General features: G+C 41.7%; 1 protein-coding gene across 1 annotated transcript in view; it reads left to right on the top strand.

The window, feature by feature from the left end:
* The first annotated feature begins 8,826 nt into the window (after positions 1 to 8,826).
* Positions 8,827 to 10,671, top strand: part of BMERB1 (bMERB domain containing 1) — a 38,915-nt gene continuing 37,070 nt past the window's right edge. Inside the window, exon 1 of the mRNA XM_051632453.1 lies at positions 8,827 to 9,077. Coding sequence (XP_051488413.1) covers positions 8,972 to 9,077 — 106 coding nt within the window. The 5' untranslated portion in view covers positions 8,827 to 8,971. The remainder of the gene's footprint in view (positions 9,078 to 10,671) is intronic.

Raw genomic sequence — 10,671 nt, 5'->3', positions numbered from 1 at the left:
TAAACACAAAGCCAGGTCTTATGCAAAGTTCTTATGGTATCTTCATGGACCACATGCAGCAGAAAGCTCAATTTGATGTCACAGACCTTAACAGAGCAATGGAGTGAAATATAATAAGGGATTATTTACTCCTTTTAAAGGTCAGTTATATGCATCAAGTCATCTGCCACCTCTGAACAAATTCAGAAGAGAACTCTTTATCTTCAAAGCCTTATGCTGATGCCAGTGGACTTAGTTTCTCTTTTATTAAAAAGAGATAAAACACTGCAGAAGGAACTGAGGAATGCAAGCAGGAAGAAGATAGAAAAAACTTTTAAAAAGAACAGAGGCTAGTGATGGGGTCCTTACTGAAGAAGTACGCTCACTGTAGTTTGTGTGGGATACTCTTGGGAAGGAAATTGTTCAGAGGATTTGAGGCTGAAAGGAATAATGTATTCCACAACTGGAAAAGAGATACCACCTCCAGTCCCTGCTGTAACTTGTACATTTAGAATGAGGAGGAAGCTTTAGGGAAAGGTTTCAAGTTGAAAAATTCTGGTTCATAGCCTTTGTGGCCAACAGAGGCAAAAAGATCATTCAGTCTGAAATCCTGCATAATTTCCATACCAGTGATGTTGAGTCTCATACCATCTTCTAGAAGGGTATCCAAAGATTTCAAATAATGGAAGGTCTTGAAAAATTACTGATGTATTTTAATGAAATTTTATTGTCTAATACAATCTAACTGTACCATTCAAGTAAGATATTGTTATTCTCTTTCTGACAAGATTTAAAGACTTGGTGCAGCATTCCCTTTCTTACAAGATTTAAGGAGTTGCTACAGCATGCAAAGCCTTCTGTATGCATTTAGTGATAAACTGTTAATGTTTTTGTTTATTCCCTTGAATGAACCACAATAGGTTTTGCTCTGTTTGTCCCTTGCTAAATCATTCTTCAAGCTCTTTTGTGCACCATCTTTACTGTGCAGCTTCTAATTTGAAATGTAGACAGTAACACTGTAAAGATAATCCCAGGGACCGATTCACATATACCTCACATAGATAACTTTCTACTTCTGCTTAATATTCCTGTGCTTAAGCAGCCAGACTGTGTATGCTCCCTTAATTTCAAAGTTGCACTGAGAATTGACATGCAGTTGTCAGTCCACAATGATGAAAGTTACTGTAATCCATTTTAAACAAGAATGAAGAACACAGATTACATATCTGTATGAGTGTTGCATATACATTTCAACATCATCCACCCTAAGCAACACTGCCTTCCCTTTTTTTGCAGTTTATTAATTTAATGTGGCAGTGCTCAAAAGGCTTGTATCCATGTATCCAAATAGGAAAACTGGCTTCATTGCAAAGGGTGTTGTAAAATCCATCATTCTGCTCTACTCAATGCTAGTAACAAAGTTTTTTGTGCCAAGAGAAGTCTCCAGACCAGAAAAGACTAATGAGGTGTGGAGTATGTCTGGAAAAGACATTGTGAAATGACAGCTCTGCTGAAGCAGCAGATGCATGGGACAACTTAAGAAACTGAAGAATGGGCCTTTTTGTTTGCTATATTCAGGGAAAACCCGTCGTGAGGTGGGGCTGTAAAACAACAGGAAAAAGGACAGCAGGTCAGACCCTGTGCACACACTCATGATTTTTTTAAGTGATGTAATGTGGGACACCTATGCAAATATTCCCCTCTGCCAGGAGAAGATCTTAAATATGGGATCTTGCTGCAGTCACTGTTTTCCATTTTATGCTGTCAAGACTGATTAAATCAAAGAGAGACAAAGAGGGAGCATGACTATATAGTCTAGTACGTAGTTAAGTCACCAGAGATACAGGGAGAGTGGGAATATGCTGTTCTCAGTTCCATTATTGTATTCTATCCAGTTAGAACAGAAGTAAGATGCGTAAGCACTCAGATGGCTGTAATAAATACGTCTGAACCATATGGACTCACAAACCATGCACACAAAGTTCTACACCACATGAGATCCTTTATCTGTGGAGGAAGTGTCAGCTTTGTTCTGAATTGTGTGTCCTTTTATAGGGTGTAATTTGGTGGCAGGGTAAATTAAGTTACAATATTCTTGCCTGGAATCAGTATATAAGTATCTCACTTAAGTAAGATGTGTGCATAGTGTATGCATACATAAGAGTAAATCTCCACACTATTATTTCTTTGATTTGTCAGGAAACCAGCCTTGCTCTCATTGCACAGATATTTAGAAAAGTAAATATAATTTTTTTTTTATGTGGTTGTCTTTTTCTACCTCTAGTCTTTTCCATTCTCTTGTTCTGTGCTGGCTTGGAGAATCTCAAAGCCTGGTTCCCTGTGGTATTCTTAGACCATGGCTGATATCTCTCTGTCAAGTAAAAAAAAAACTTTACTCATCTACTAAGGAAGTTCAGCTACTTCCATTTCATGCATCACATAGTTTTACAACGAAATTTTAACAGGACTGTTAGCTGCAGCTTATCTCCAGTGATATGCCAGGGATACTGAAGGATTTTGCATTAGTTCAACGTCTAGCTCAAAATAGTCATCATAGGGCAATTAATTATTGTATGTTAGCAGTAATTACACCTGATACAGCAATTACATATACAGTGTTTTGCTTACTGTTTTGGGGCAGAAGTTGAAAAAACAAGGTAATACAGGTTCTCTATAATTGAATGATAATCTGAACAGATTTGGAGAGAAATTTGAGTCATAAAGAAAACTCTCAGTATTGAGCGCTAAGCTTCCAGTTCCAGTGAAGGAGACAGTAAAGTTCTCCACAGAAGTAATTGGCATACCTGTTAGGATGCAAGGGTAGTGGAGCACATACACTGTTTAGGAAGATATATCAGCAAGATGTTGACATAGTCTTTTTGTGTGCAGCTTGTAAACAGTCTTGAGCTCTCTTTGTAAGACTGAAACTTGAGTAGGTAAAATGAAGGCTTACAGAAAGTCACCTTTACATTTTGGACTAAGTTAAACGAGGAAGGGCTCAGGCCCTGAGAGCTGTGCTTGGGGATGCATGCTGCTGTGCATGCCCACATATATACTGAAACATTACTTATTGTTCGCTGCATTTGCAAGCCTCCTAAAATGGCACAGATCACTTTATCTCGACATCTAAATTTACTAAATTCATGTGTTTTTCTATGTATCTATGGCCACCCATCACTGACATAAAAGCCACCTGCACAATAATGACTCACCTGCACAATCGTCAGTCCAGTCACAGCACTGGAGTTGGCTCTCAATGCCAAATATGAGACTGTTACATGGACAACTTCACTGCCCATGGTATTAGTAACATATATGACAGGTGCTATTAACAGCTTTTTCTGTAAAATTTGAACTTTAAAAGGAGAGTGACTGCAGAAAGTTTACTAAGGCAAAAAATAAATGGGAGGGAAAAGAGTTCAGAGAAGTATATTTTTGAAATCCGTGTTACGATCACAACTACAGCCATCGGTCTGTACTGATTTTTTTCCATTCTTATACGAGACATACATGCCCTGTCTCTTCTGCTATTGAATTTGTGCTGTTTTCTAACCTTCTGTAATGAATATAGCTGAGATAAATCTAAAGAAGTGGAAAATACTGTGCCAGTGTTAGTAGTCTCTATAACTCACCTCCCAGGAACATTTGCAAATAGGGTCAATACAGGTATAGATGTGATCATCAAACACAGACACTTAAGAACTTGGCATGGCTGAGCATAGGCCATTGAACTATCAGTTCAGTTTCACCTGAACCGTATTTTAAACTGGCCAAATGTTTTAACAAGCTATGTCCAGCCTAGACTCTCTTTTAGGAGCTCAGTCCTGCAAGGCTCTGTCTTGATTTCATGTAGAAAAGCAATTAAGTACTCCTCCTTCTTACAGGTATCTAAATATTTGCTAGATGCAAACCAACTTCACAGGATACATCTCCAGATTTGGATAAGAGATAGGCAGGCAGATGCTGTAGCTCTCTTACTGCCAGTTCCTATTTATTGCACAGGAGTCACATAAGCAGAAATATGACAAGATTTAAAAAAATATTAAAAATTCCTAGAAGACAGTTTCTAGGACACAAAGTACTTTGGTATAGTTCAAGCCAGGCACTGTGACATAATTAGTGGCACACCTTTCACTAAAATTTGCCATTAAATGCTTGTCTTTCTCTACTAGAAATTCAGCTTTGGAGCAATAGTAAGTTGAATATATAGTCATTTTTTTTCTGGGTGCATGTTTTATGAAACACTTAATGACACACAGAAACCAGCACTACAGTCATACAATATTTCACAGGGAAACCTTATGAAAATAAATTAAAAGTCAGAATAAGTTGACATTTAATAGATGTTTGGGCAGAATCACTCAAATGTGTGGACTGCTATCATACCTCAGATTCATGACATTAAATTCAAGGCACCTCATTTGCCTTTTAACAAGCTCATTAGAATGCCTTTGTTGTCTGCAATACACACTGCTTTTAAGCTATAGATGCACTCTTCTATCCTGACAAAGGTGCAGGGTAAGCTGTGGAAAAGGACTAACATACTAGTTACTTTACCACAACTATTGTGAATTATTTATAAACTTACTTTAGCCTAAAAATATATTGAAATTAATAGTTAGTATATGGAAAGGCTATAATTCTAAATAAAGAAATAAGTATAAAAAAGGCACTAACTAAGCATGAGGTAGAATTAATAAAAAAAGGAACAACAGAATAAGGAAATACATAGGCTTATGAATGCAGGCCCTCATTCTGCACAGGTTGTGCTACAGCAGATTTTTCAAGCGCAGAATGGCAGAGCCCAGGATTCTAAGAACTTCACGCTCACATGAAATTGAAGGTGGAAGCTTACAGCAAGAAAGTATTTTCTGTATCAAGGATCTTCCTGTAATTTTTAGTTATCCCATTCCTCTTTTTTAAAATTAGCTCATATTCAATTATGACTCTTTGAAAAGCAAATTCTATTTACTCTAGCCTAATAGAGAGGTCTTTTAGGGAAAATGATAATACAAATATGGACGAAATAGAATGACACAGTCCTGATTTTCTGTGATAATTTGAATTCATGATACAACAAGATCATACAAACTCAGATGAGCTCATCTGTGTTATGACAGGCTAGAAACACTGACACATTAGAACCATCTTCCCGCACTATATAAAGCTGGCTGTATAGACTGGTCATCACAAGAGCTGCACAGAGCCTCATTCATTGGTAAGCACTGTGCTGAGTGAAGCTTCCCCTGTTTACCCATAGTGCTCACCCTGTCCATGTGGCACACCAGTATGTAGCGGGGATTTTGGCTGCAGCAGCCTCAGACAACCCCTGTGCTATGTTATGATGCTGATTTCTACTAATACCATAGGAGGATGTTGGGTCCTTGAAAAAGTAATGAGTTGGCTGAATTTCAAGCACAGCTAAAACCCATTATTGCAGGGATTATTTTGTGTGAATGGTGCCCTACAACAACCCTATTGTGTAAGGGCTTGTGTAGATTTTTTAGTCTAATTGTGACCCTCTCTGTCTTCACCCCACAGCAGCTCTGCTGCATAGGATCACGCAGGGAAGGAAGCATCAGTAGGCTAAGTATGTGCCTTCTAAAATTTGACCATCGGGTTTGCCAACAGACTGACATTTCCCTTTAATGCTCTATCACAGCCTTTCACCTGTGCCAGGTCGTTTTTGTGCCATGCATATGCCTGGCAAATGAGATCTGGAGGTGGCAGAGGCTGTAGCACAGTAGTGTGAAGATGTGAAGGCTGACACCCCCCCACCCCCCCAACGTGTTGCTGGAACAGCTTGTGGGATGCAGAGCCAGAAGTTGCACAGGGTACCAGGAGTAACTAGGGAAATGGTAAGGATCTGAAATTACAGAGAACCCTAAGGTCTGAGGGATGAAGGCTGAGGAGGAGGTATTTTCACAGGAAATAAGATTAACCATAACATCAAATATTAAGGAATTATGGTAACTCCTCCAACACAGTAAGGAAACAAGGCATGGTGTTTAAAAAAATACTATAGGACAAATTTGTAGGAGTCACACAACCTGTGTTATGCAAGCAGTCAACTTACATGAGCATAGTTCCCCTTCTGTCCCTTCTAGATATGGATCTAGTCATTTATGCATACAAAATCAGTAACTGTGCATAATCCACTGAATTGCATTTTGTTTCATCAGATGAGTTGCAGGTTTTTAATATAATGATACATCAATGAAAAACCTAGGCAGAATTTTAACACTTTCTCTTATTTTTTTATTAGAATGTCTATACTGTCTGACAGTGACTCTGACTTCACTGCAGTGCACCCCAGACCCACAAAGCAGCTTTAGAAAACCTTTTTGATATTAGATGTGCCCATAAAGGCAAGAGAGCTCTGAAAACTTAAAGCTGAGAAATCTAAGATGCTTGAGAAGCTCCATGAGAGCAAAGACTTTTTTCCCCCAGCTGATTAACAAACCATACTGCCATTAGGGATTTTACCTGAGTAAAGTGTGCCTGTCATTATATATAGTGTCATGTCTGCCATGGGACATTCGGGATGTCTAATGGAGGCCAAAGAGCAACAGATAGGAGAGTGGATTTGCCAACTGTAGCTGAGCAGCTATAGCTCCTGATGGCAGGACTTAATTGAGAATGGGAAGTAAAGCAGTCAGGGGAAATGACTGAAAGAGCAAAGTGCACATCTGTTTTTCTACCAGGCATTATCTTATGAACAGTGAGACCTGGATTTTTGTATTTTCTTCCTTAACAGAAGAAGAAAACCCACCTTTTTGCATGAAAGAATGCATACGTATTTCTGAGGTGCGCTGAAGGGCATCATCTCTAGGGGATAAATTTAATTCCACTTGCAAATGTAACAGTGAAAATGCTCTAAAGTTGCAATAGCAAAAATGCTAATCTTGGAACATCAGTAAAATAACTGGTACATAGTTAGGCCCCAGTCTTGCAAAAACTTCTGTGCAAGTGCAAATGAACTCAGTGGGCCCACTTCCACATACCTGCTCTTACATTTAATAGTCTGAAGGACTGGGCCTTTATTGTATTTTGTGGCTTTTTCAAAATGGGCAAGTAAAAACTTCCTAGTTACAGTAAATCACCTTATACATTCCTTGCTTTATGTAAGTAAACTCTGTGCTTCCAAGTTTCTACCTAGTGAGGTACTAACAAATGCAGAGCTGTAAATATTTAACCATTTCTAGGATCATTCCTCCTTCTCCTAAACAATGCACTTGGATTATAATTATCTAAAAAAATAGAAGGGATAGATTGAAGATAAATTATCCTCAGATCCATAACAAATTTGCCCTTCTGCCTCATCAGCCTGTTTCCCTTACTCCAACTCTCATCCAGATCCCAGATGGGCTATTATCTTCCTCCCACACTTTAGTTCCTCACTTCTACAAGTGAGTCAGTCCAGCCCACCCCAGCAGGCAGCTGCACAGAGTGCTGCCACCAGCTTTTATGCTTGACTCACAGCTCTGTTTGGGCTTCATCTCCAAAAGCCAAAACCAGCGAGGATGGAGCATTGCACACACAAGCTCTTCAGCATGTCAGGTGCTCAAATCATGGCACATGCTCGGGGAGCACAGCTGACAGAGAAAAATCAAGAGTGCCCTGAAGACCTTCTAAATCATTGTCCAACTAAGTTTGTTACCTAGTTCCAATTCTCAGAAAAAGCTGATAAACTATAACTGAGATTTTAATTGTTACAATTCTGAAACCAACATGGAGGTTTTTTCTACTCCAACATGTGAAGCACCCCCAAACAAAATTGTTTATGAGTATAGCAGCAATGTACATCAGTCCAATGAGTAAATACACAGCTGAATACAGAAGAAGTACTTATGAGCATTGATGATCAAAGGGAGAGGCAAAGTTTGTAGGCAAAGGTAGGTGACAAACAAACAAGCTTTCATGCACCCAACATGTATTCAGCATCACCAGTACCCCATGACGCTTCCATAGATCAGGCAAGGAGCACTAAAACCCTGGTTTGCTGTGGGACATTGGACAACCTGCCTAGCTCCTGCCTCATTGTCTTTACATCAGAAATGATACTACACAGTAAAATCCAATGGGATTTCACTAGGAAAGGAACTCTCCAATTTTAAAATGGTGCTCAGGGATTTTATCCATATAACGTCCCCAACATTAAAAGAAAAAATTAGTAACAACAACAATAATTATCACCACAGTTGTGCTTCCTGCGTAGTAATTACCTTCTCGTCTAATACCAGCAGGCTGCAAAAACAGCAAAGCTGCATATGCTTATGAAAAATACATATGGTTATAAGAAATTCAAAATCCCATCACCTGTTTAGGTGCTGTCCTCTGGCTTTGGCTAAAATGATCCTGGAATGAATGTTATGCCATTCAGTGCAGGACTTTCAGGAAAGCCAAAGGCTGCATGCACAACAACCTGAGATGTGCTAGACTGCAAAAGCCATGAATGGCTGTTGATTTTTCCACTATTCCCAGCTGCCTAGGCCAGAGCATGCTCCCAGTGCTACAATGGCCAAGGCAAGAACAGTCCTGTGCCTGGGCGGTGAGCGTTTACTAACTCTGGTTTGCCCGAGTCTCTTCTGCTATGCAATAGGAGGGCACACCACAGGTACAGGAATGGGCAGAAGCAAAACCAGCAAGGGGCTCTGAGCCGCACGACAGCATCCTTGCGGAGGTCAGCCTCCCCACCGGAGCTGGAGGGAGGGAACCAACACACCCTGGAAAGCCCGGCGGGCGGGGCGTGTGGGGTGACAGCCCCGCGCGGGGGCTTACGGCTCGCATTGTGTCCCTGCCTCCCCCGCCCCAGCCCCGCACTGAGCATGTGCGCAGCGCCCCTTCCCCCACCTCCGCCCGCGGGCTCCCGCTCCGCTCAGACAAGCGGTGAGCTTCGTGTCGTTCCCGCGGCAGTCGGGCCGCAGCGCCGCTGTCATGGAGTGAGTTGCGGAGTCCTGCGCTGCCCCGCGCTGCCTGCCCCGGCCCAGCTATGGAGCTGAGGAGGTCCATCTCGGCCAACGCGGAGGCCGAGAGACCGATGAGACGCTACGGGGCAGTGGAGGAGACGGAGTGGAAGGCTGAAGCGCTGGGGAGAAGTGAGTAGCGGGCGCGGGTGCGGGTCCGGCTGGCCAAGGCAGCCCCGAGTCGGGGATGGCTGGGCGCGCTGCGGGGCGGTGCGGTCTTCCCGGCCCCGCGTCCGGCGGCGAGCGCACGCCGGGGGATGCTGTTAGCAAGGGGAGGACGCCTTAAGCTTCTCGGGGACGAAGGTTTGTGTGACCATTTTGCCCTCTGAGGCTGGTGCTTCCCGAGGGGGCTGTATTGGAAACAAACAGCTTTTCTCTGTCGAGGGACAGGGAAGCAAAGGGCTGGAGCCGCGCTAATGCAGCTCCGGCCACCTGAGTGTCTCCTCGCGAAATGGGTTGCTCGCTTGCTCGCTCCGCAAAGTGAAGCGATGAGAGGGGTAGCTGAAGAAGGATGACTGGGACGTTAGCTCTCCCTTGTTTGTTAGGTGGGATTTAATACATAGCTTTTCAGAAATATTAGTAGCCTTTAATATGCTTCTCATTTGAAAGGCAAAGATGACTACCTCGTTTTTCCCTCTTGTTCTGTCAGGCAGACGTACAGGAATACAGCACTTGGTTCCCTTCTTCAGTGGTTGCACTCTTCTTAAGAGCTCAAAAAATGCTCTGTGGTGGAAGAGCTTTCTTGAAGTTGTATTTTTGCAGAAAGTAACAATTGACGTAACGTTCCCAAAGTGCCAATGGAAAGTGTAGTTTAAAACACACATAGCTGCAAATTCAACAATGGGACTTTGTCTTCTGTAAGAGATCAGTTATTATTCTTCTATTGGCAGAACTATCTTCTTTACAACCTAATAAGCCTGTGAACCTTTTTTGTGTGTAACCAGTGAGTCAAGGACTCTCACAAGAGGCTTTATACTAGTATAAAAATATGTTCTAAGTTTCATGAAGTTGTTTGGTTGGGTCACAGAAAAAAAAGCTTTGTGTTATCTGTTGTGACATCTTTGTCTTGGCTGATACTGGGATTGCTGATGACTGTGGTTCACCATCTTTTGATATGCATCATAAAGTCTCACCTGGATGCCTTTTAACATCCCATGGCTTTGCAGCATCCTGGTAGCAGCTTTTAGCCAGCACTTTCTCTGTGTTTAGATGTTTCAGATACTGCTGTATTCTGGAATCATACTTAACCTCTGGCTTCAGTTTTCATGCATGTGTTATTGTCTACCATATGCTGATAACAGGCTGTAACTCTCCCACTCTGATGCTTCAGTTGCAGTGTTGGTTCTGTTGCAGTGCCTGGCATAGGCTCAAGACTGAGTAACTCCACAGTTTCTAAAATGGAATTGAAGACTGAAATCACTGTTGACTGAGTTTGTTGACTCAGACACATAAAAGAGTTTTGCAGGTTCTCTGTCATGATGCAGACGTGCTTTTCTTATTCTCATAAATATGTCTGGTTTTGTTTCAGAGAACTCCTAGAAATAATAATAACCAGTAGCTTGAGGTGATAGAAGGGTTACGTCTTGCAAGCTTTGGACAGAAAGATAATCTGTTCAGTAGAAGGCAACACAGAGGTTGAGTGGGAGATGACCTGATCTGCTCAAAAATATTTGCTCAGCATTCAGCTTCCACCCAAATCCCAGCTTGACCAGGTACCAGAATGGGC

Source organism: Apus apus, chromosome 14 (genome assembly GCF_020740795.1).
Source record: "Apus apus isolate bApuApu2 chromosome 14, bApuApu2.pri.cur, whole genome shotgun sequence".
Lineage (NCBI taxonomy): Eukaryota > Metazoa > Chordata > Aves > Apodiformes > Apodidae > Apus > Apus apus.
The sequence above is the reverse complement of the archived record's forward strand: the minus strand, read 5'-3'. Positions and strand labels throughout refer to the sequence as shown.